This window comes from Gordionus sp. m RMFG-2023, chromosome 4, assembly GCF_954871325.1.
Source record: "Gordionus sp. m RMFG-2023 chromosome 4, tfGorSpeb1-WG-v2, whole genome shotgun sequence".
NCBI classification, from domain to species: Eukaryota; Metazoa; Nematomorpha; class Gordioida; order Chordodea; family Parachordodidae; genus Gordionus; species Gordionus sp. m RMFG-2023.
Genome location: NC_088778.1, coordinates 5650959 through 5678118, shown reverse-complemented (window position 1 = coordinate 5678118; position 27160 = coordinate 5650959). Strand labels below are relative to the sequence as shown.

The following is a 27160-nucleotide window of genomic DNA, read 5'->3' as shown; positions in this document are numbered from 1 at the left end:
TCAATTTTTTCCACGATTTTATCTCCTATCAAGTTAACTTTATTTTGAATCGATTTCCGCTAATGATTATGATTTCAAATTCTCTACGAATCTGGTCGAAATGAATTTTTTTTTGCCAAAACATGAATCAAGCTTGCTAATGGCCGCTTGTTCCAAAATTTATATATGGATCTAACGATAATTGAGTAAAATTATAAAATTTAACGGCCCCTAAAATCCTATAATTTTCGCATCCCAGGGTGGTTGCCTCGCCAGCCCCACAGCAAGCATGAAACCTGAAGGCAGGGAAGTCATTAGCCTTTAAAAACTCAAGGGGCTCTAACATTTTCAAAATGGTAGCTAATAAAAAAATTAAAAATTCACAGGGGTTCTTCAAAATTTTGAAGGGCTCGAGCCACAAGCTGATCCTAGTGGCCTACTGACTGACGGAAAATCTGTGGACGATAAAAGAGGAAAAATAATGCTTTCAAATAAAAAAAATTTCTTTTTTGGTCGAATTTTATTTCCAATATTATGAATATTATAAATAATAAACTAGTGTCACTTCATCCTATCAAAATTGATTCGTTCAATGTTGCACTATCTAACGTTAACCTAAGAAATGCTTGAATTTAATATTTTGGTGAAATATTTTAAGAAATGAAGCTTAGATATTTTAAAGTATACCTTTATTTTTTCACCTATAAACATGTTTATGTTAGATTAGAAAATTGCTATCTTACTCTTACCCATTTAGTAATTTATATTATAATTTTTAAAATAATCATTTTTATAGGAGATTTGGTGCTTAAGAGAACTATTATTATGTAAGGATAAATATTAGTTTTTTAAATGTATTCTTATTGTATATTGTTATAGTTATCAAATTCCTCGCATTAATTATCAGTTAGCATCATATAAATTAAGAACTTCACCCATGCCATGTATTAGCTCTACTTTCCATACTTCACATAAATGTAAGCTTAGAATTTATTATAGAAATATAATATTATATAGTCAATAACGATGAAACTGTAAGTTCACCAGCTTTTGCGGATTCAGTTTCAGAAGGAGATATCAGATGGATTAAAAGTTTATATAAGATTTTCTAAATATATAATATATAACTTTATAGGTGTCGGGGATTCTATAAATGTTGATGATATAGTTTGTGAAATTGAGACTGATAAAGTTTATTCATATTTAATAATATCACATCCCAATGATTATATTACAATGTAAATACATAAATATATAGACTGCCTTACCAATACCTAGCCCATACAAGGGATTTTTAAAAAGTATCTTAGTTGAAGAGGGTGAAAAGGTTAAAGCTCATCAACCAGTGTTCATCATAAGTTTGGAGAGGCCTGATTCACAAGGTTATTTAAAAATAATGTATATATATATATAATATATAATTTCAATAACAATATTTTATATTAAAAAATTGTTTCAATGTGTACTATGATTGGAAATGCATCAGAAAAACAATACCATCCTGGGCAATCAAGGTGTCTAATTGATTCAATCTGATAGATAGAGAAATGTCATATGTCAATTAGAGCTGATAGTCAAGGTCATTGCAATATAAGATAGATATGACATATCAGTGTGATAAATGTGATGATTTATACACATGAAATGCTCAAAATTATTTTACCAACAAATAACCTCATTTTAAACCTGATGTTTTATTTTTGGAAAATTCAAAAAACATATTAATTCTTTTTTTTAAATTTTAATATATAAACATGCTCATACTAAAGTAGCAATAAAAAAATTAAATTTTAAAAAAAGTTTTTTGTGTCTTCAATATCTTGATATTGATGGGTTAAAATTTAAAAAAAAGATTTTATATGGAAATAAAGTATTTAAAAAATCCATGAGGAATATGTTAAATATATATAATGTCAGATATTTATGAATAATTTTGGATATTTATTGATAATTTTTTAATATTTATGAATAATTTGATAAAATAATTAATAAAAATTCTACATTAGTTGAATAATTTATTTCCCTTATTTATGTTTGATTTGAATTTTTGAATCAAATATTTTTTATATTGAAAAACCAATAATTCATTTTTTGGTAGTTTATAAGTTAAACTAATTAAAATAAGGTGTAAAAATTGACGAACAAGCTACAAGGATAGCATCCGATATCCCAGAATCTAATATCAAATTATCCGACGAATCACAAGATCCTTTGAAAAATGCCAACCATTCAAATGATCAAATTATATCAGTTCCTCAGCTACCAGAATCAGTGTCCGAAGGCGATATTAGATGGATTAAAAGTTTTAATTAGCTTTTATTTTTAATATATTCAGGGGTCATCACCATGAAGGAAATGGGGAGGGGGAGGGGGTATGAAGCAAGATTTTCAGTAAATTCTCAGAAGAGTAACCTATTTTTTAGATTATTGAATCCCCTTCATTCTTAGGAGGTAACCTTGATATTTATAGTATTAAATATCTACTATTAATATATTAACATTGAAATTATGGAATAAAATTTATATTGTATTACTACATTTGCAATTAAATTGTACTTGGTGATCTTTATAAATATATAATTTGTTTTTTATAATAAATTTATCTTCCTTTTTTTTACAATATGTTTTTAATTTTGTTATAATTATATTTTTGAATATTTATTAGTTTAAAATAATATTCATCCTTGTTATTTGATTAATCTTTTACATTCTCATAATCCACTCTTATTTTTCATGATGCATTTATCATTGTATTTATTTCTTTAAATTATAATTTAAAATATATTTACTATAATATAGTAAAACCTGTCTTATTTGGACACTGGTGAGACCCTAGATTATTGCCCAATTGTCAAGACTAATAATAGAAATTTGATTGGGACCCAATAATTTAGTCAAATTATAAAATACCCAAATTATCAAAAACAAATTAGACAAGTTTTACTATATAAATATGACAAAATTTTCATTTCTTAGAAACCATGTAATCATACCCTTTAAAAGTTATTTTTTGTTTTAAAAGCTTGAGGGGGACGATTTTATTTATTAAAATAAAAATAGGTAAATATTTTAATATATTTTTGGAAGAAGATATTAATTTTTTTTTGTAAAATATTACCGTATATGCTCATTACCATATATTTGCATTATATATATCATGTTAAAATCAAAAAAAATATTTTAAAAAAAATGACTAATAAAAATACTATTCGGCAAATTTTTTTAAGCTATTGTTCTGGCGAATATAAATATTCTTTATGATCGACCTTGAGGTGGGTAATTTTTCTTCCTACCTCCTCCAGGAGGGAAAATGGCTCGTGGCCAAAGTTTCCGAGGGTTTGCATGACAACAGGAAAGAATTTAATATTGTTTAGCGGAATATTTTTTTTATATTTTCGCCACTGAAAGAGAGTCTTCGTGGGTGTTAGATTTAGCGAATATGTATGCAAGTGTAATCCCAAGCTAGATGGATACCCTTTTCCTATGGAATTAAAGTTAAACTATCTGGTCTCATACCATCTAAGTATTAAGACCTAAGGGATCGAGGGTACACGGTATGTTGGCTCTTATTAGAGGTTTGGATATTAATTAGTGTCACCAAAAATGAAAAAATATTTGTTAAAATAAAAAAATTAATATTTTTAAACTGAGTTTTGAAATTTATACACGAAAATTGCAAAAGATTTATTTATAAAAGATTTTGACATTTTTAGAAAAAATTTGGTCAAAATTCTCGGAGTTTTTTGAAATTTTTTTTCATTTTTAAATATCCTCATTTAATCTTCATAAATAATTGTTAGAAAATGTTAATTTTTTTATATAACAGATGTTGGAGATCAAGTAGAAGTAGATGAAACACTCTGTGAAATTGAAACGGATAAAGTAAAGTATTTAATATTTTAACCTAAACACAGCCTTTTTTTTATAACATGTCTCTATTTGTTTGCTAATATAAAGAAGGAAAGAGTTTATGAAAAATAGAAAGTCAGAAACAGTTTGCAGAAATTTTGTGTTGGAAAATAAAATTTTATCACTTTAAATTATATACAGCAAGTCTTAAAAGTTTTTAAGTAAATGTTACTAAGATCCAGGGTTTCGCTTTCATGGTAAAAAGCGATAAATTATTTAAAATGTTTTTATATACTAATTTTTATTATTATAGTAAAAAATCTACAAGGCGTATTTTTTAAATATTTTAAATTACTAATAAAATATTTTAAAAAAATAGTTAATAGATATTATAAAAATTAATTATATATGCAAGGTAATTTAACAAAAATTGTTTTCTTTATGATTGCTACCACGAAAGTGAAAACCCGGAATTCGAATTGTTTTTTTTATATAGATATAGATTGGTTTTTATGACATTTATTTAAAATTTTATAAGAATTATAGAAGCTCATTATTCTTTACAAGGATTTTAAACATTAGAATGGGGCTTAAGCTGACCTACTACATTAAAAAATTTCACTTTATTTTGATATTAGAATCATTATTTATAGTTCTGTAGTTTTTAATAAATCTTTAATTAAATGACAATCGATATGCCTAAATATATATCATTTTTTCATACCTTGATCCTCCAAAAATAAAAGAGGACCAAAATTTAAACACTGCTTTGATTACGTGTACTTTAGTTTGCATACATTATTTCACTCGAATCTCAAAGGGGAGAGGGAGGGGTGTCATGATCAATTTACTTTATAAGTATATGCTATTTAATTAGACTACGGTCCCTGTGCCATCACCCAATAAAGGCGTCCTGAAAGAAATAAAAGTTGAGGATGGTTCAAAAGTTCACGCTAAGATGCCGTTATGTGTCATTGGCAGTGAAGGACTAGGAAAATCGACAACTGCTTCCGGTTTTTAAATCATATAATTTCATTTTTTTGAAATAATAATGGGATGACTTGGGGCGGATCGCGTCCTGATAATTGCCAATCCCTGGATGAGACTCGTTCACATCCGACCTCGCCCTAACTTTCCTGTTCCGATAATTTTCTTGCTTCATTATACTTGAATGCGCTATTATTTCTTCTTTGAGTTTCCATTAAAACGAAACTAATATCAAAAATCTACCCATATTTTAAAATTTTTTTTATTTATTTACAATAAAAAAATAATCATTAATTTGTAAAATTAATAAAAAACATGTATTGAAAATCACATGTATTATTTATATCGTCGACATTGTTATTAGAATTTAACTTAAATAAAATAACTAATTTCCCTGCCTTTTCCGTTCCTCACCGATTCCTAGATTCGAGTGAACAACTCCAAACGATGAGAATACTCTCTCGACTGAAGTGGATGATAAAAATGCAGTAAATAGTTGTTTTATCATTTTTAGAATATTTACATCCTTCATTAAATTTCCTTGTGCTATCTACCATTCGAAAATATTATTTTGGTAAATGGCTCTGATTTGCTTGGAACTTTGCCAAGATAGATAAAATGTAAGTGTTTGGATACAGAGCCCCCCGTATTCCATTGCTGTTTCCATTTTATTGGTTAAATTTCGATATTTCTGGTTTAAAAGGTAGGATAAGAAGTGTGCAAGAGTTAAAGCTTGATTGTATCGTTTAGCAAAGGATGAAAGTCGATTATCATTTATTTTTTTTATTAGCATATAAGGTGGTGAAAAGCTTTTGCAAATTTTTTAAACTATTAAAGAGTTTTAAATTGGGGCTAATTCCTTAAACGGTTGAGAAATAACAATAGCTAAAATTTGTATAAAAAAATTAAATTTCATTTGGCATTTTTATTTGAATCAGAAAATTTTACAATAAATTAATTCTAGCAAACAATTGGTAGTTAAATTTATAAAAAAAAAATGTATGTTATATATCATCGATTCTTTATTTGGGAAAAATATCAAATTACAACATATCATTATTTTATTTTTCGAAAATTTCCTCACTTGTTCCCTTGAGCATTAGTCCTTTACTTGCAAGATAATATTAAACTGAAATTAAAAAAAACGATATTTTATAATCTTAACGCGTAATTCTTTAATTAAAATGATTTTTTTATTTAGTTTAAATCGCAAATTTAAATAAAAAAAAAATCGATTTTTTGATTTTTATATAAAAAAAAATCACGATTTTTACCAACCCTATTATAAGCATTATATTATTTAAAACTTTCACAAATATAGAAAGAGTTGGGGCGAAATTTTCACAAATTAGACAATCATATTAGCACACAAACTCAAAATAAGACATGCTGCACCATTTAATTATAAATTTAAAAAAATTTATAGACATTAAATCTACACCCAAACAATCTCCGACATCTACTCCTTTGAATATGCCTGATCTACCTAAAGTCCCTAGAAAAGTTTCAATAGATATTAAACCTTCATTCGGAGAAACAGATAGGACTAATATACCTAGCGGAGTAATCGATAAAAAACCCGAGTTTTTTCCGCCCTTCTTTAACACATCCCAAAAGGCTAGCCAGGGAAAAGTATCACCAATCCAAAAACCAACAGACGATATTAGCCCTCATACCATATCAGGAAGTAGGACAGAAACCAAGGTGGCCTAAATATTATTTTCTAATAAATTTAAATTTCTTTTATATCAATAAGATTCTTATAGCGTTTAATTTAACGATAATATCTGTTTAAGATTATTAAATAATTTCAACTTTGAAATATTTTTCATCGTAAATCAGGTAAATGTAATTATTTAAATATAAATTGTCATTTAAAATTTCATTCTTATGAATTAATTTTAAGAAGTCATTATTTTTATTTGATTAAAAAAAATTTCACACCCATAAATTAAATATCCTACTATAACAAAGAAGGTATAGAATGTACTATATGATAATTCATAGAGAAATGTTTTAAAAAAATAAATGGGTTAAAGGGAAATATAACATAGATTTGTTACTCTTTAAAAATAGAATTACCTGAAATCGCTAAGAAAAATGAATATTACTAACTTCTCTTTTAAATATATTGAATTTTAGTTTAAATGATTTTTTTTAAAAATATCATTCTTAAGGTTAAGATGAATAGGATGAGGAAAAGGATTGCCGAGAGATTGAAGCAAGCTCAAAACACGGCCGCCATGTTAACAACTTTCAACGAAGTAGATATGAGGTAAAAAGAATAAAAAAAACCCTAAATTTATTTATTTATCTCAATCATTTTTTTTTAGAAAAGTTTTATGTTCCTAAATTATTTTATATAAAAATTACTTAAAACTCCTTTTTTAGGAATTTTAAGATGTTTTTTTTATAAACTTTTATTTAACCTCTTGTTTAATTCATGTTGAATCTCGATCAATTAGTATGGGAAAAATCTTCGTGTTCGTATACACTTATCCAATTTTGTATAATCAGGCGATCTATGTGAGCGTCACGAAAATATTTTCTTTGAACTCCATTTGTGTCTCAACTTTAGTTTAAGTAACGTTTAGATTTTTCTGTACTTTTAATCAATTTAGAATTTAACAGCTGCATTAAAAAAAAATTTAAACCTTTATTTTTAAAAAAAGAAGAGATTATCTTGCTTATCTTAATATAATGAATGTAGCAATGTCAAAAAACTTTTTTCTAGCCTCCACTTTACGACTCGAATCTGGTTTAACCATCTTTTTCTAAATTTCTAAAATATTCCCGCACTACTTTTATTCATATAATTAGCTTCCTTGTTGATTGTATTCATGTTTGCATAAAATTCTTTCCACCTCCCGTCAATCTTAATTATGAGATTTAATTAAGAATTATTATGTAAGAACATTTAATAGCTCAACTTTATTATTATTTTTTTAAAAAAAAAACTTTATTATTTAAAGTCAAGTAATGGCACTACGCGAACGTCATAAAAAGACTTTTTCTGAGCTGCATTCAGGTCTTAAGCCTGGAATCGCCTCTTTTTTCGTGGTTGCTAGCGCACGAGCTCTCACCAAGCAACCCATAGTAAACGCTTTCGTAATGGAGGATAATTCTCATATTTCTTATAGAGATTACGTGGATATAAGCGTAGCCGTAGCTACGCCAAAAGTAAAAAAAAAAATTGGGAGTTATAGGTTTAGTTGGGGTAATTAAGGAGTTTTAATTAATTTATATTAGTTTCCTTCAAATTTGAGCTGCTATCTTTTAAAGGAAAACCTTGAAGCCAAAGTGATATCTTTCGGCTAAAAACTTGGTTTAGTAGATTTTTTTAGCGGCTAAAAATATAGTAATTACCCAACTCTATAGTAGTGTTAGGAGAAATGAAGTCTAAAGAAATAAATGTGATGGTAATGAACAATTACCTCTTAGATTTGACCAAGAAGTAAAATTACTTACGGGTGTTGTAAATATATATTATTTGATAATGTTTTCAAGGATGCATTATATATATATATTTAAGAAAATAATTATTGATTTTTGTTTTCGAAAATTATTATTTTTATATTGAAGTTACGATAATTATATACTTTTATAATTTTTCTCATTATTTTTTTTATGATAAATTTTTGATTAAAAGAATAAAGTAATAAAAATATTTTGTTTAGTTATTTTTATTTTTAGTTTACTGTTTCCTCAATTCTCATTAGTTTCAACAATTTATTTAATAAAACCGTTCATGACAATTAAGTTCTTTATTTAATTTATATATTATTTGGTTAATTATTAATTTGGTAAGACTAGTTACGACAACGGGAAGTAGTTTAGATTAATTAATCTCCTACCATCATAATTACAGTTTTTAATTATATTTTATAATAGTAAAATAAAAAAGAAGAAAAAATAAATTAGTTAAACCAATATTATTTTTAAGCAAATAAAAAGAAAGCATCAAATTAATTTTTGAATATAATTTACGCAAAGGGCTTGGTCGTACCCGTGATAAGAAACTGCGAAAACATGAGCGTTGCTGATGTCGAAAAGAATGTAGCCTATCTTAGTGATAAGGTAATCTTTTAAAATGTTAGAATGTTTTATGTACTCGCATCCCCCCCCCCTTTAAATTAGAAATTATAAGTAATTAATAGGTTATTATCTAAAAAATTTTAAACATTAAAAGGCAAGGAAAGGTAATTTGGCGATAGAGGATATGGATGGAGGGACCTTTACCATCAGTAACGGAGGAGTGTTCGGTTCTTTATTCGGTACCCCGATCATAAACCTACCCCAATCTGCTATACTTGGCTTGCATGCAATAACTAAGAAGCCCGTAGTTATTAACGACAAAGTAAATCTAATAAATAATCAATATGATAACTTTATTTTTCCTAAAAAGAGGGGAGAGAGGGAACAGTTAAATCACTTAGTTTTAGTCAACTCCAAAATGGCTTAGTCAACTTTTTATACTAAAAGATTCGCCTTAATCTTTAAGTTGAGGCTTGACTTAGAGAGTAGTTATAGTAAGTATCAGAAAGAATTACAACTAAATTACCATGTGAAGGGCGAAATATTAAAAGGAATAGGATGAGGGCAAAATTTTCAGGGAAACAATTGCTATATTACTATTAACTTTAGACTCCTTTAAGGTCGGTCGGTCAGCCTTACTCTAAGGCCAGACCGATAATAACATCAATAAAATCCCTGCCAATGGCCCTAAAAATATTGATATTATATTTCCATCTTACATTTTTTTTTGCCTTGTTAAATATCACAATAAGAGTTGAGAAATATTTATTATACATTTATATTAGAATAAAATGGCCATAATTAAATATCAGAAGTTTCTGCTGAATATTTAAATTTATCGCACAACATTAAAATAGAGAATAAAATAATTATTTTAAGTTTGTTTCCCCTATATGCCTTTTTAAAAAAAATCGGGTCGCCAAGGCTTATGCCTAGGTCTGAAAAAATTTGCCACTGAGCTGTGTGTATATTTTGATTTTAAAAAATCTCTAATTATCTTTACTTAGCTGATTTTACCTAGCCAATCACCAAAAGCAATTTTTTAATATCATTTTTGGTAAAGGTGTTTTTTTTTAGTTGGAGGATATAATTTACGAAATATAATATTTTCGGTTGAAATTTTTATATATAGAACACTTTACGAATTTGAATTCATTTCTTATAGAATGATACTTTACCACGGTTTTAAATTTCATATAATAAAATAAGATTTTCCTTATTTTTGGATATTGAATAATTAATCGATTCTTACAATATATTATACAATTAAAATAATTAGATCGAAAATAAAATATAATTTTCCGCTATTTTTGGATATTAAATAATTAATCGAATCTTACATATATTATCCAATCAAAATAATTAGATCGAAATAAGGCCCATGATGTACGTGGCACTAACTTACGATCATCGTTTGATAGATGGACGCGAAGCCGTCACTTTCTTAAAGAGTATCAAAAATTATATTGAAGACCCGGCCTCTATATTATTGGACATTTGATTAGAGATTCTCATTGGAATATCTTGTATTACCTTTTTTTCCATACCCATTTTGCAAAGATCCCGGCTGTTTTTTTCATAGGTATAGTTGGAAAACATTATAAATAGCTTAAATATTTTAACGCTCACATCAATTATAATTTATAAAAAGGCATATTTTTAACAATAATTTAATATTGGGGGGTGGGGCTAAAGTCTAACCCCATTACATGACACCTTTGATAGTAAATTTTACTAACCCATTTTATTGACCGCACAAACATTGCACTACCGGTATTTGTATTTTCGGCGAAAAACACAATTATACGCATTTTTGTAAGCATGAATAATATTTTTTTTCGCTTTATTTTATATTTTTTCTTGCAATTCCATCCAGTTTATTTAAATCAATTTTTTTTTGAAAAAAATAAATAAAGTGAATGGGTCATCATATAATATTTTATATTTCTACGAAAGTCAATTTTTTATATTAACTTATTTTAAATACTTATTTTTCGACTTAAAAAATATATAAATGTTGATTGATTTTTTTAAAGAAATATTATGTGAACGATAAATAAAGTTTTGTATACGTATTTTCTTTCTCTAATTGTATATTTATAAATAATATAGTTTTGTTTGAATCAGTATAAATTAAGAATAGTTTTATGATGGAGTTAAGAGGTATCCTTTGAACCTGTTTTAGTTTTTTAAAAGATGTTCAGTTTTGGCCGCATTCTGTTTATACTCGTAGGTAGTGTTGTTAAACGGCTCATTTTGAGTCGATTTTTTAAAACGGCTAACTCAATATTTCATCCAGAAAAATATTATGCAAGTCTGAAGATTTTGCTTATAGAAGGAACAAAGGTCTAGAAGACATATATTGACAAAATCTCGAGGCTTAAACAATGTTTTTCTGGCTAAAATATTGAGTTAGCCGTTTTCAAAGATCGGCTCAAAACGAGCTGTTTAACAACTCGTAGGTATATCGAAAATATGAAAAGGCGAATGAATTATAAATGATTCATCATGCATATTAAATAATTAGGCTTTGTCCAGATTTTGAAGAAAAAAAATTATACCATTTTATGGCCTAGCTATTGGCAGGTATCTCATTATGTTATAACCTAAACCAAAATATGTATTACAGTGATCTATTTGACGTGTGAGATAAAACGCGCATTCGATGGACACTACTTAATTAATAGTATCGGTCAGAAGTAACCTGGGCACAAATATCCAAATTTTAAATTTTTTAAAAAATGTTTAGAAAAAGGGGGGGGGGGGGGGGTAAGTTTTAAAAAAAATTATAATTTCTTCCACACACTAAATTTTTTTTATTTACCTATGATAATATGCAGCCACTGTGCTCTGTTTTTACACAAACTTTTAGTACTGGGGAAATGTTTAGATGTTATTGTAATAGAAACAATTAGCCTCAAAGGCAATTAAATATATGATGAATTTTAAATATATATATTATTAATTGTGTACGACGATTAATTGTTTGTTTTGTAAAATATATATACTGCGGTACAAAAGGTAAAAAGTTGTTAAATTTATGATAAAAATTGATTTCATCACAATGGCGCAGTCTTCAAATGGGGAAATATAATATAAAGGAGTGTAATATGGAAGTTTATTTATCAAAAATGGAATTCATATTTAAAATCGCAAAAATAGAAGATAAAAAATCATTTTTATTAGCGAATATTGGATTAGAGGTTTATTCTAAATTATTTAATTTGTGTTTGCCAAAGACATTAGAGGAAATATCATATGATGACATAATTAAACTTTTAAAAAATTATTATATGAAGAAGACAAACTTCCTATTAGAAAGATATTATTTTTTTAAAATGGAACAAGAAAAAGATGAAACCATCGTAGAGTATATTAATAAATTAAAGATAAAGGCAAAGACGTGTGAATTTAAAGATATGTATAATACAGTATTGCGAGACAAATTAGTGTCAGGAATTAATAATGGAAAAATATTAATGAAATTAATTAACACGCAGGACTTGACATGGGAAAGTGCAATACAAATCGCGACCGCAATGGAGACTACAAAAATGATGTCGTATGAAAAATTATCTGCAGGGAAGGAGATAAATAAAATCTTAAAAACAGTAACAAGGGAGCAGTATGACAAGTACAAATCAGTACCAAAAATTATTTGCTATTGTTGCGGATTAGGAGATCACATAAAACCTAAGTGCCCTAATTTGAATGCCATCTGCCATAATTGTGGGATAAAAGGACATTTACAAAAAGTATGCAGAAGGAATCGTGGAAAGAAGGAATATATTCGAACGATAGATGTTCCAGAAAATGAGCGAGAAAGTTTTGCAGGATTGGGAATTTCCAGAGGAGTCTCGAGAAAAATTTGAGGTGAAATTATTGATAGATAAAATTTATATTAAATTTTTAATTGACACAGGATCGGCAGTCTCCATTTTGAATATAGAAGACGTTTACCGTTTAAAAATACCAGTAACAAAAACGGATATTATTTTAAAATCTTATAATAATGTAATGATCAATATTAAAGGTAAGTGTATATTACCCGTTAATTATATGAATAAAGTTATATATCATGAATTTATTATTGTAAACAATGGGATTAACTTGATAGGTAGAAACCTAATAAACAAATTAAAATTAATAAAAATAAATCAATGTAATATAGTTAATGAGGTTTGGGAGGATAATATTGTACATAAATTTTCCTTATTATTCACTAAAAAATTAGGTTTACTACGAGGTTTTAAGGCCAGTTTAGCGGTAAAATCTAACCCACAGTTTCAATGTATGAAAAGTAGACCGATACCATTTGCGTGGAAGGCAAAACTCGAAACGGAATTACAACGACTGGAATCCATGGGAGTTTTAGAAAGACTAAAATACTCGAATATCGCTTCTCCGATTGTACCCGTATTGAAGAAAGATGGATCGTTACGAATTTGCGGTGATTTCAGACAAACAGTTAATGCAAATATTTTGATAGATAAATATCCTTTACCCAGAATTAATGAATTATTAGCCACACTAGGTAATGGGTGTAAATATACAGTATTAGATTTATCCGAAGCGTATTTTCAAATAGAGCTAGATGAGGAGGCAAAAAAGCTGTTAGTAATCAACACGCCTAGTGGATTGTATCGTTTCACACGACTTCCGTTTGGGGTAGCCTCAGCGCCAGCGATTTTTCAACAAGCAATGGATTCATTATTAAAGGGATTACCTGGAGTAGCGGTATATTTGGACGATATAATAATTACGGGGGAATCAATTGAGAGTCATAAGAAAAATTTGATAAATGTATTAAAGACGTTAGAAATAAACGGTATGAAATTAAATCTAAAAAAATGTGATTTTTTTAAAGAAAAGATTGAATTCTTAGGTCATACCGTTAGCTAAGAGGGAATTACGACAACAAATAAGAATGTCAATGCAATTTTAGACGCACCATTACCAAAAAACGTCAAAGAATTACAAGCTTTTATCGGTATAATAAATTATTATCAAAAATTTATAAACAATTTTTCGACTATTGCCGCTCCATTATATAGGCTTTTAAGGAAGAATGTGCCATGGAAATGGACAAATAATGAAACAATTGTGATTAATAAATTTAAAAAATTAATATCAGAAGCACCAATTTTAACACATTAGAATCCGGAAAAACCGATAATTCTAGCTGCTGATGCGTCTCAACATGGAATAGGATAAGTTATATCTCATATCATTAACAACGAGGAAAAACCAATTGGATACGCGTCTCGAACATTAAATGCTGCCGAACGAAATTACAGTCAGATAGAGCGTGAGGCTTTAGCAATTATATTTGGATTAATTAAATTTAAACAATATTTAATTGGCAGACATTTCATTATCATTACTGACCATAAACCCTAATATCGTTACTTAATCCACATAAAAGAATAACAGATATGTCATCAAGATTAGTAAGATGGTCATTACTACTAGCAAATTATGATTATGAATTGCAACTTCGAGGGACGAAAAAAAATAGTAATGCGGATATGCTTTCCCGGTTTCCAATTGACGGTAAACCATCTGCTTGGGAAGAGTTAGATATTAATTTAATAGTATCGGATGCTCCACAATTTATTTCAGCGTTAGATATAAAAGCACACACAAGAAATGACCCGGTATTATCAAAGGTTTCACGTTACCTTACAACTGGATGGCCAAAGATGATAGAGGAAAATCTTAAACCGTTTTTCCAGCGCCGAAATGAACTCACGATGGAGGCAGGGTGTATATTATGGGGCTTAAGAACCATAATTCCAAAAAAATTACAAGTAAATATTTTGTCTTTTTTACATATGGGGCATCAGGGTTATACTAAAACAAAATTATTGGCACAAGAGAACGTTTGGTGGCCGAATATTAACGAAGATATCGAATTACACGGTAAGAATTGTGAATTATGTCAAACAAATAATCCTGGCAATAAAACGATCATAGGGAAATGGCCCTCAGCAAATAAACCATGGGGAAGAATTCATTTAGATTTTGCCGGACCAATTAATGGAGATATATACCTAGTAATAGATAGTTTTAGTAAATGGCCTGAAATACAAAAAATGACCACGAATAATTTTACTGAAGTAAGAAAATTGTTGTTAAGACTTTTTGCTATTTTCGGTTACCCCAATACGATTGTTACGGATAATGGCCCCCCATTTCAAAGTAGAGAATTTAGTCTATTTTGCAAACAATTATCAATTAAAAATGTATATAGTGCCCCATACCACCCTAGAACCGACGGAGAAGCGGAGCGATTAGTACAAACTTTTAAAAAATTTTTAAAAAAACATAATGATTATAATAAAATACAAGATTTTTTGTTTAATTATCGAAATACGCCACAAATAACCACAAAACAATCACCAAGTTCAATTATGCTTAAATTTCAACCCATAGGACCTTTACAATTAATAAAACCAGTTTATCCTCATCCATATATACCTCAGTTACCAGGTTTTTTTAATATAAATGAAAAAATATATGCAAAGGATTTTAAAAAAGATAATTGGATACCAGGTATCATCGTTAAAAGAACAGGACCAATGACGTTTTTAGTTGAAACTAAATTAGGGGTATGGAGAAGACATATTAATCAGTTAAAACATAGGTTCGACAACTCAGAATTAAAAAATAGAGAGGAGGGAAGAGAAGAAGAAACGATGCAAACTACACCACAAATGAATGAAAATGAGCCCATACAAAACTCAATGACTAAAGACATTGATCCTATACACGAATTGGTGACCAAAGACATTGACCCAACACAAGACTCAATAAATAAAGACACCATCATAAATGATAAGATGAAAATCGACAGTAATGAGCAAACGGTGGTAGAGAACGAAAGTACAAGCAGCCGTTATCCAAAACGGATAAGAAAACAATTTATACCGTTTCAAATCGAGAGCCCAAAAAAGGAGAGAATAGATGTAATAGAAACAATTAGCCTCAAAGGCAATTAAATGTATGATAAATTTTAAATATATATATTATTAATTGTGTACGACGATTAATTGTTTGTTTTGTAAAATATATATACTGCGGTACAAAAGGTAAAAAGTTGTTAAATTTATAATAAAAATTGATTTCATCACAGTTATTTAAATGTATTACTACAGTTCATTGTGATGTGTATTAAATTGTTGTTTTTTATTATTTTTTGTAAAATGTTTATTTTATTATTATATATTTTAAGATTAATTTGAATAATAAATGATGAATTCGAATATAAAAGAATAAGAAAAATATATTACAAATGGCGCAGTCTATAAAAAGTCTAACGGATTCAAAGCTGTGTTACAAAGATTGGTACAACTTATTTCAAGAATTTAAAAACACACAACCAAGTTTAACATCATCACAAGAAAAATCTCTGTTATTAACAACAATAGGGTGTGATACCTACAAAATACTGGTAAATTTATGTGCACCTGATAGTCCGGGAAACAAAGAGTTATTAGAAATACATAATATTTTAATCAAGCATTTTCATCCTAAACCTAATATAATAGTAGAGACTAGAGCGATATAATTTTTATCATTATAATCAACAAAATGATGAAAAACTAATAGACTACATACAGAATCTAAGAAAATTAGCAACGACTTGTGATTTTGGGGAATATTTAAATACTGCATTAAGAGATAAATTTATATTCGGAATAAAAAATCCAAAAATTTTACAAAGATTACTATCCAAAGGCGATATATACACAAATATAGCTATTCAGATAGCTACTGCAATAGAAACAGCAATAAAAAATACAAAATGATGAAACTAAAATCGATCATTTAGAAGAGGAACATAATGATAATATAAATAAAATTAAAAAAGTTAATAATGATAATGATAAACAATCAAAATCATATAATAATTAGAATGCGAGCTACAAAATACCAAATCCATGCCACTCCTGCGGCGGGAACCACAGAAGGGAAAATTGTCTTTTCAAGAATGCCACTTGTTATAAATGCAACAAAATTAGGCACATTGCTCGAGTCTGTAGAAAATAAATAGTGAATTTTATAATTAATAAAACAAACGATATAATCCAGAATTTTGGGTGGATGTCAGAATAAACAACAGCGATATAAGAATGGAATTGGATACTAGAGCTGGGGTCAGTATAATTAGCGAAATAGATTGGAAAAATAAACTTAATCACCCTGAATTAACAAATTGCATGCTAAAACTTAAAAGTTATACAGGAACCAATATACTACTATTAGGTCAAACTGTAGTAAAAGTACAATATAAAGGGCGAAGATTAGAAATACCTCTCATAATTACAAAAGGATATACCAAAAATCTAATTGGAAGAAATTGGATAATTAATTTTCCCAAAATTACTGAATTACCTGAAAGGACTATACAAATAAATAATTATATTATACAAAATGAATTTCCTCAATTATTTACCAAAGAATTAGGCTGCTTGAAAGATTATAAGGCACAAATATATATGAAAAACGAGAAACAAATTTTCTGTAAATCACGTCCCGTACCATACGTATTAAAAGATAAAGTTGAAGAAGATTTAGATAGATTGCAAAAAATAGGAGTGCTAGAGAAAATTAATCATTCACTTTATGTATCACCCATAATAATTGTTCAAAAGAAAGCTAAAACAGTAAGAATTTGCGGGGATTTTAAAAGAACTATAAATCAAAATATTAATATTGATTCATATCCAATGCCAAGAATCCAAGATTTATTAGCCAATTTGGAAAAAGAAGAGGAATTTTCAATATTCGATCTCTCAGATGCCTATCAAATTAAAGTGGAGGAAGAGTCTCAAAAATATCTTGTAATCAATACGCATAGAGGATTATTTAAATATACAAGACTACCTTTTGGTATATCGTCTTCTCCAGAAATATTTCAACGAGCCATCGAGAATTTATTAAAAGGTTTTGAAGGAGTAGCTTGTTATTTAGATGATATTATAATAACCGGGAAAAATAGAGAGAAACACGAAACAAATTTAAAGGTACTAAAATGTCTAGATGAAAATGGAATCAAGCTAAAAATAGAAAAATGTACATTTTTCAAACAAAATGTCGAATACTTAGGACACAATATTTCAAAAAACGGAATTACAACTACCGAAAAAAATACTGAGGCAGTAAAAAATACACCAGAACCAACAAATTTGAAACAATTACAGTCACTTCTAGGGTCAGCAACATTCTATTCAAAAAAATTTTCGAATTTTGCAGCCAAACCATTATACAAATTATTAGAAAAAGCAGTTGTTTGGAAATGGACTAATGAATGCAAAGACGCGTATAAAAGCAAGAAATAAGTAGTACTCCAATATTACAACATTATGATCCAAAATTACCCATTATATTAGCAACAGATGCATTAGCTATAGGAATTGGGGCAGTAATATCACATATAGAAGGGGGTAAGGAGAGATTAATTGCATGCGCCTCAAAAACACTAAATGCAGCTGAAAAAAATTATAGCCAAATTGAAAGAGAAGCACTTGCCATCATATTCGGGGTTACAAAATTCAAAGAATTTTTATATGGAAAAAGTTCACATTACAAACAGACCACAAGCCATTAATGAGTTTATTTCATCCAAGAAAAGATATACCAACAACATCTACTGCCAGAATACAAAGATGGGCTTTATTATTAGCAGGTTACCAATATGAAATAGAAGTCAAAAGTAGTAGACAAATAGCAAATGCTGACATGCTATCTAGATTACCCATAAAGGGAACTCCAATATCAAAAGAAGAAGCGCTAGATCAAATACAGGTGGGAGAAACACCTTTAAATGCAAGCGAAATTGAAAGAGAAACAATGCGAGATGATATACTTTCTAAAGTATACAGATATACAATAGATGGGTGGCCAATAAACTATGATGCATGTTTAAATAAGTATAGTCAAAGGAGAGATGAAATTACAACAGAGAGAGGTTGTTTATTATGGAGAACTAATAATGATAATACCACAACAATACAGAAACAGCGTGTTGGACATGATACATTAAGGACATATCGAAATGGTAAAAATGAAGATGAGAGCACGACAATACGCGGGGTGGCCTAATATAAACCAAGATATAGAAACATGGGTTGAAAAATGGAGAGAATGCCAGGAACAACACGATATGCCTCAAAAGACAGTAATTCAAAATTGGCCAAAACCACCAAAAGCATGGCACCGAGCACATATTGATTATGCTGGACCATTTCAAAATCATTATTGGTTTTGTGATAATGGTGTTGGAGAGAGGAGGCGACAGGGCAATTACAACTTTTCAGTCTAATGCAAATCAATATATACGGTGGGACAAGAAGATGTGTCAAACTGTATTATAATACAAAAAAAAATTCCAGAAGAACGTAAGAAAAATATGTAAATAAAAGTAGGAAAAATATTTAGAGAAGTATTCTAAAAAAATGAATATTTTTAAATGAAAATTAAGTTTATGTTTAGTTATTTAAAGGTGATAATTAGGAATTTTATATTTACAAGTTACTGGTAAACTAAAACCATTTGAATTTTGAAACTAATAGAGACTATGATATTTTAGATATTAGAATTATTATAAATATATCACTAGAAATAACTATGACAAAGAAAAAAACATAAAGTAATTAAATTCTTATTGAAGATTTACGTTTAATTTTTATTTTAAGGGATGCGAGAGATAAAACAGCCTAAGGATATGATATGTGAATGTAGTATAATATTAGGTTGTAGATTAACCAAAATCTTCGTAGAGAGAAATTTCGTCATTAGAAAATTTATGCCGCAATCGAGCTCAATTAGAGATCGGTTTTTTTTTTCATCATTAATAAGAGTTGATCAATTTTGCAACATTATTAGCAGAAAGAAAAACATGCTTTAGAAATATATGTCCCTTTCTTTTCAACAACATGTGTTGAAAACATTAATGATGATTTCATTTGTTGTTCAAAAACGTGGGTATGAAAACCATGATGATAGAGTTCAGTGGTTGTTCAACAAACGTTTATATGAAAAATATAATGATTAGACTTCATTAGTTTGTCAACAACGTGTGTGCGAAAAGAGATTATATATTTCAGCAGTTTTTTATCAAAGGATGTAAACGATATAGAGAAGAAAATAAATAAAAGACTTGAGCGCCCAAATAAAGTAGGAGGAAATAAAGTTGCAATTTTTTTTAAAAAAAAAGAGATATAATTATATTTTGGAAAATATTTAGAATTTTTTTAGATTCAAGATTATCAAGAGAAATTTTAGATTTAAAGGACAACAACCTCAAATGACTCAATGAAGAGATGGGTCTGAGCTTCATTGAGGGTAAAAGGGCTGTAGATTTAAATATATAATTATTTAGCATATTTTGACTATACTATTATTTTAAGATCTATTTTAGAGGAAAAGGTGAGCAAATATTGCGAAGTTAAGAAATTGATTATGTAAGGAAGAATTAGATTAGAGGCGATAACCTTAAGAAGGAGTGGACATATGAAATATTTTAGAAGTTATAAAGGGTAAAATAGATTATTTTAGGTAGAGGTATTAGATGCGATTACCCGAAACCTTAAGACAAAGATCAATGAGAATAAAGATATCTTAAGACAATGGCGATATCCTGGCAAGTGCAAACCATCGTAAAAGACCCAAAAGTCTAAAATATCTATTTGGTTTAGATGCCAAGAACTAATCAATAATAAGAGGACGTTAAAAAACAGGCGACTAGATAGAATAAATGGTCAAGACGTTCGTGCTGAATCGTTAGTCGCTCACCAGTATAGCCAGGTTTAAGATACTAAAGTTGACCATCGTAGAGATAGGAATTCGTGGAAACAATTGTTAATCGCAGACAAATTATCGTCAATCGTTTACCGTCATTAGTTACCAGAAACCGTTAGAAGCAAGCAAAGATTAGAATAATTTACCAAAGGGATTAAAACGAAATATAATTAAAAGAGACTAGAAGAATTCATCGTGAAATCGAGCTCGTCAATTGCCTATAGAGATAAAGAAATACTCGGTTGCCAAGGGTTGACAAGAATCAGAAGGATTCAAGAATTTCAGATTGTAATAGGATACAAACAGTCCTTAGAAGTAAAGAATACTAGACAATATAGATATGTTGGAGATACAAGATCAGTAAAGTCAAAATCGGTCGCAGAATGGTGGGACTAATCTAAGTGGAAGGGTGTTGTAATTGTGGTTATATTCAAATTTATAGATTAAGAATAACGAAAGATAGGCAAGTTACTTTTAAACAAAATTAAGATGCCGAAAGATATTCAAATCTACTCAAGAAAAAAGAATTAAATCTCGATGCGAGACTATGTAAATGTTGATTAAAGAAAAAGGATATATAATGGATGTTAATTGTGTTGTTTTTGTAAAACAATTATTTGAGTATTAATTTAAATGTTTTGTTACATATTGCGTTTATTCAAATTTGTAATTGAGTATTAATTTAAATGTTTTGTTACATATTGTGTTTATTCAAATTTGTAAAATAATTTATTGTGTATTAATTTAAATGTTTTGATTGAAATGTTTTAGTATATATACCAGTCGATTATTATACATTATTATTATTGTTATTTTATATTTTCAAAGTAGAAATAAAATTTAAATTAAAACTTTAAAACTTGTTTTCTTCATGGCGCTTCGGTACGTTTTTGTAAAAAAAAGAAGTAAATATATAAAAATTTACCTAAAATTAAAAAAAAAAAAGTAAAAATTAAATTAAATTCGAATTGTGATGACTATCTATTGTGATGGCTACCTTATCTATTGATTTGACTACCTATTGTGACCATATAATATCCTGTATTATTCTTATATACTTTTGGGGAACCTTTTTCTGGCGTATCGCCCACCATATAAGTTTTCTTGGGATTCTATCGAACGCCTTTTCTAGATTGAGAAAGACCATGTGTAGCTTTTTATTCTTTTCCCTGTATTTTTTACTCATTTGCTTAATTGCGTGGATTGCATCAGTTATTGATCTTCCAGACATAAAGCTAAACTGAGTCTCTCCTATTTCGATTATATCTCTTAATCTTTTTTCTATTATTTTTTCGTATAGTTTTAGATAGTGTGACATAAGTTTTATGCCCCTGTAATTTTGACAATTTTAGATTTGTGAGGAATGTGGGGATTAAAGTTGAGAAGCTCCTGAAAATATTCCTTTCATCTAGTCATTATTTCTTTTTCCTTTATTATCAATTTCCCATCTTTATTTTTAATTACTTTCGGAGCTCCGTATATATCCCTAGAGTTCTTTTCTCGCTGTTTGGCTAATCTGTATATTTTATTTTGCCCTTCTTTGGTATGTAGTTCTTCATACATGTCATCGTATGCAATAGCTTTGACCATAGCCACCGCATTTGTAGCTATTCTATTGGATTTTATATATCTTGCCTTGTCATCTGGGTTTTTTTTTGGATTTGTACCATATTTATAAAGGGCCTTTTTCTCCTGTATAGTGGCTTGTACTTCTTCATTCCACCACCATATTTCTTTGTATGATTTGTTGCCTCCTTTTGTCAAGCCTAGTGTCAATTTGGCAGTGTCTATTAATCTGGATGAAAGGTCTGTCCACATTTTTTCATTGACTTGCGAGGAATCTATTGTTTCATTGTTTGCATTGATTGCAAAGGCATCTGTCATTGTTTTACTCCATTAGAGGCATGGTTCCAGTTTTTTCTTATTTTGAGTGGATTTATTTGAGATGTGTAAATCCATGACCATAGCCGCGGCGATATCTTCTCCTGGAAAGACTTTGCAGTCCATTACATCTTTTAATTTTCTGCGAGATATTAGCATGTAATCTATTTGGGTTTTCCTTGTACCACTTTCATATGTTATTAAATGACTGTCTTTTTTCCTATAGTATTTGTTGGTTAAGGCAAGGTCGAAGGCTTGCGCAAATTTCAGTATATGCTCTCCTTCTTCCTTTCTTTCTCCATATCCATAACCACCATGATGCCTTTTGTAGCTATCTCGTACTTTTCCCACATGTGCATTTAAGTCACCACCTATTACGACTAGGTCATCCTTAGGGATTTTCATTACAGATTCATCAAGGATAGCTCTAAGGTCATCTTTCTCTTCTTCCTTGCAACCCGTTTGAGGAGCATATATTGAAAATGTGTAATATTGATTGACCAATGCAGAGTTTTATCTTCATTAGTCTATCAGAGATCCTGTTGACTTCTATTACTGAGGAGGTTAGATCTTGACTGAGGATGATGCCAACACCGTTCCTATTACTTACAATTCCATTATAGTACAATTTATACCCATCTCCAATCATTAAAATCTTCTGACCTTTCCATTTCGTCTCTTGTATGCACGCTATATCAACTTTTCTCTTATTCAACATTCATGCCAATTCTTACGTTTGCCTTTAAGTCTCCAAATATTCAAGCTTGCTAATCTTGTCTTCTTTGTTTTGACCTTTTTTACTTTTCTCAGGATGGTCTACACCCTGCGCGTCGCTTGGAGAGAACGCCCTAGCCTTCATATATTTGTTTCCTTCATTTTGTTTCTTGGACAAGTTACCTTGGCACCCAACTGTCCAGGCCTGTCGGTGACCGGGGTGTCATCTCTAAGTTCCAAAAATCTACTTACCATATGTCTTTACACATGAGTCGTCGAAGAAAAACATAAATGATTTTGTGCTCCTTACTAGGATTGAACCTGCGTCCTCTGCGTCACTCTGTTTCCAAGCATACATCTAACCCATTAGGCCACTCCGGCGATAGAAAATAACGTCTTGGTTGGGGAATATTAATAAACTTATAATAAATGACTGTAGTATAATAATAATTATGTAAATATGTCTAATTTTTTAAAATTATTATTTATTAAAATATTTTATTTTGGCTCAAAAACTGATTTTCTTTGTCTCTTCTCTCTCTTTTCATTTTTCAGAATTCCTTAAATATTTTGATATGAATAAGTTTTACACATAGGTCATTTCAATACTAAACTATTATTATCCAACAGAATTTTAATATTTTATTTTCAATGAATAACATGGAGTTTTTATTATTAGAAGATAGACTTTCAATTTAAATGTTTTAAATCTTGTGATAAAATCTGATCACATCATAAATCTAAAATTCCATTTTATTATTCATATTTACCAAACTTCAAGTCATAACACCCAAGAATCTGTCGTATTATTTAAGAAAATTTAAATTTAAGTGTTATAACTAAAGTGTTTAAAGTTTTAATATTACAAAACATATCTAGATATATCATCATTTAAAGCATGAGCTTTTAAAATCAATATAGAAAAAAAATTAATTATTTTAAAAGAGACTTAATAGAGCGAATTAGATTGAGTCAATTTTCAAAATAATCTAAATACGTACAATCTAAATAGTAAAATGAGATAAAGATATCCTCTTTAAATTTCTGGAAAATTATCAATTACTAGATAAAAGATTGGCGATCTCCTACATTATAGAAAAATCTAAAATTCTTCAAAAATCGATTCTACATGCAAAAAGGGATGATTATTAGTAAAACCTTGGAGGGAATGAACTATCTTTGAGAGGTTAGATATTCTAATATCTTTTAATAATTATTAGTAATAGTAAATGATGAATAGTAGCTAAGTATAATGCTTAATAAAACTGCTAATAACAAGCCTTTAAATATATTTTTAACCGTTTGTTTAGCATAATAATTTCTAACTTAAATCTAAAATTTAATTTCTGAATTATTATAATAGGGGAGACTGGGGTTAGTAGAACCAATTTTTACAAAATTAGCTATAGCTCTTGTTGTTTTATAGATAATATAAAAAATAATACATGATTGGGTACCTAAAACTATACTCTATAAAGATGCCTTATAAAAAATCTTAAGATTTGAATTATTTTTTTTTAATTTTAATTTTTGTAAAAGTGAAAATTTTGTTTAACAAGCCCCAATAGCGGGGTGAGGCAAACCACTTCAAGGGGCTTCCTAAACCATTGGTTTTTATGCCACAATAAATTGAAATGTATTTTTATTTATTAATAATGATATGTATAGAATAATTATTTTATTCAAAATATTATATTACTTATAAATTGAAGCTAATTATATATAAAAATTACTTAATTTTGGCTAATTTAATAAACATTTTGGACCTAAAATAATATGATTATGAGGAGAGATTAAGATTTCTTAGCATAAATCCTAAATACCAATCATAAACAGCCATGAAATTGCCTTTTCAAGATTTTGAAATTTTTTTCATTATTAATTGCTATAATTGACGTGTATAGTTTAGCAAACCCTGTTAGCTCTAAATTGACAAATCATGTTGAAATAAAGCTAGATTTGATAAATACTCATAAAACTCACCCAAATTATAGAAGATTGATTAAACTTTGTTAATAAAATTTAATTTACATATAAATGATTATATATCTTAAAATCAAAATTCTGTCATGTAAAAATCTTTTGAAAATTTAATCAAAATTTTATTTCTTAAATAAAATTTTTAGTAATTAATTATTTCAAAATATATTTTGTCCATAGATGTATACTAATGAAAACTATATTAGGATAAAATTTTAATCTTCTGGTCAAGCGGGCGGGTGGGTTAAAAAAAATTGAAACTATTGGCAGGCTGGGAGATAGTGTTGTTAAACGGCCCATTTTGAGCCGATTTTTTAAAACGGCTAACTCAATATTTTAGCCAGAAAAATATTGCCTAAGTCTCGAGATTTCGATAATATATGCCTAGACCTTTGTTCCTTCTATGAGCAAAATCTTGAGAATTGCGTAATATTTTTCTGGACGAAATATTGAGTTAGCCGTTTTTAAAAATCGGCTCAAAACGAGCCATTTAACAACACTACTGGGAGAGCTGTTTAAGAAATATAAACAATGGGCGGGCGGGTTAAGGAAATTTAACATTTCTGTTCAAAAACAAACTAAAATAAATAATTGTTTTAAATGATCTATAACAATATTTCTTTTTTTATTGCACCAATCGTTTTTTTAAGTGAAGAATATTTACCTAACTATATTATGTAATAAACACAACAATAAAACTTTTTTCTTAGAATAAAGAAACATTTTTGTTTACTAAACGGATTTAGCATTGCTGGAATATTTTTAGAACAAAGAAGAACGTGTTTGAATCCAGAAAATGTCGATTCATTATTATTTTTGCATTATAATTACATATAATATTAATTTTACATTTATAATTTTTTTCATAAATATTCAATTTGATCAAATAAATTGTCCATAATTTACATTGATTATTTTTATACTTATGTTAATTTCCTATGCTGAAATATTTTTATTAGATGCTTGAAAAAATGACCATAAGTAAATTTTATAAGCAAGTTTGGGTTAAATTTTTTTTAAAAACAATGGAGGGGTGGGTAAATATTTTTAACCTAATGGGCGGGCGAGCCGCGGGTAAGGAATTTTACACAAATGGGCGTGGCGGGCGTGTATATATTTTTTTAAGCCTATGGGTTTACCTAACCCCAGTCTCCCCTACTCATCAAACCGAGAATTTGGTAGGAGTGCATTATTAGTAAAAAAAACAAGAATTCTTCTTAGATTTTGATCTTTGAAGATTTTTAAAAATGAAAAATTTCTTAAAAGAAGAAGGTTTTTAAATGAGAATGCTCAAACAAGATTTTTGGAAATTTTATCAAAAATTAAATTTTATTTATAACAAATTACAGATCTGGGAGCAGGGGGGGGGGTTACCTTATCATTTATGTTTATATTTTTATAGTATAAATATAGCTAAAATCAAATATGTAAAATATAAAATAATATTTAATTGTTTTGACAGATAATATCTTTTTGACCCCACGTCCGGCGTTTACCTAACCCCAGTCTCCCCTACTATTCATTTGTATATTCCTAATACAAATATGAATAATAAATTTTCCGTTTATTTGTGAATTTTTTTAATCTCAATCAATCATACAATATGTTTTAATGAAGCTCGAAAAGTTTAGTTATAGCTTAAAACTTAAATCTAATTCAAGCGCCCATGACCCATCATGTCGCATAGTTTCATGTCGTCTTTCAATTAATATAATAATGTAAAAATATTCTTAAGTTCATTTAACTTAAATATAACGATATTTTCTCATCTTATATAATTTGTTTGACAAGAATCAAAACTTCCAATAATATATATAACACGTATTTTCAACAATATCTGAATAAATCATCATTGTTCATTTGTTATAAAATTTGAAATATGTTGTCTAAAAATTTGTTTATGTGCATTAAAAAAGATGGGAGTGTTACA

General features: G+C 28.4%; 1 protein-coding gene across 1 annotated transcript; it reads left to right on the top strand.

The window, feature by feature from the left end:
* Nucleotides 1–707: 707 nt before the first annotated feature.
* LOC135927812 (dihydrolipoyllysine-residue succinyltransferase component of 2-oxoglutarate dehydrogenase complex, mitochondrial-like) lies at nt 708–10767 on the top strand. The gene is made up of 15 exons (XM_065464006.1): nt 708–735; nt 776–806; nt 859–956; nt 997–1071; nt 1115–1170; nt 1238–1361; nt 2105–2281; nt 3806–3861; nt 4706–4841; nt 6242–6519; nt 6993–7090; nt 7788–7995; nt 8809–8892; nt 9005–9172; nt 10217–10767. Exons 3-15 carry the CDS (start codon nt 917–919, stop codon nt 10349–10351), a joined length of 1635 nt encoding a protein of 544 aa, XP_065320078.1. The 5' UTR covers nt 708–735; nt 776–806; nt 859–916; the 3' UTR covers nt 10352–10767.
* Nucleotides 10768–27160: the final 16393 nt, after the last annotated feature.

Excerpts from the sequence above, each read along its gene's own strand:
- LOC135927812 (XM_065464006.1), top strand. The coding sequence starts at position 917 with ATGCCATGTATTAGCTCTACTTTCCATACTTCACATAAAT. Across the intron at positions 1,171-1,237 it reads GTGAAATTGAGACTGATAAA|ACTGCCTTACCAATACCTAG; the intron begins GTTTATTCATAT and ends ATAAATATATAG. Across the intron at positions 7,091-7,787 it reads TTCAACGAAGTAGATATGAG|TCAAGTAATGGCACTACGCG; the intron begins GTAAAAAGAATA and ends TATTATTTAAAG.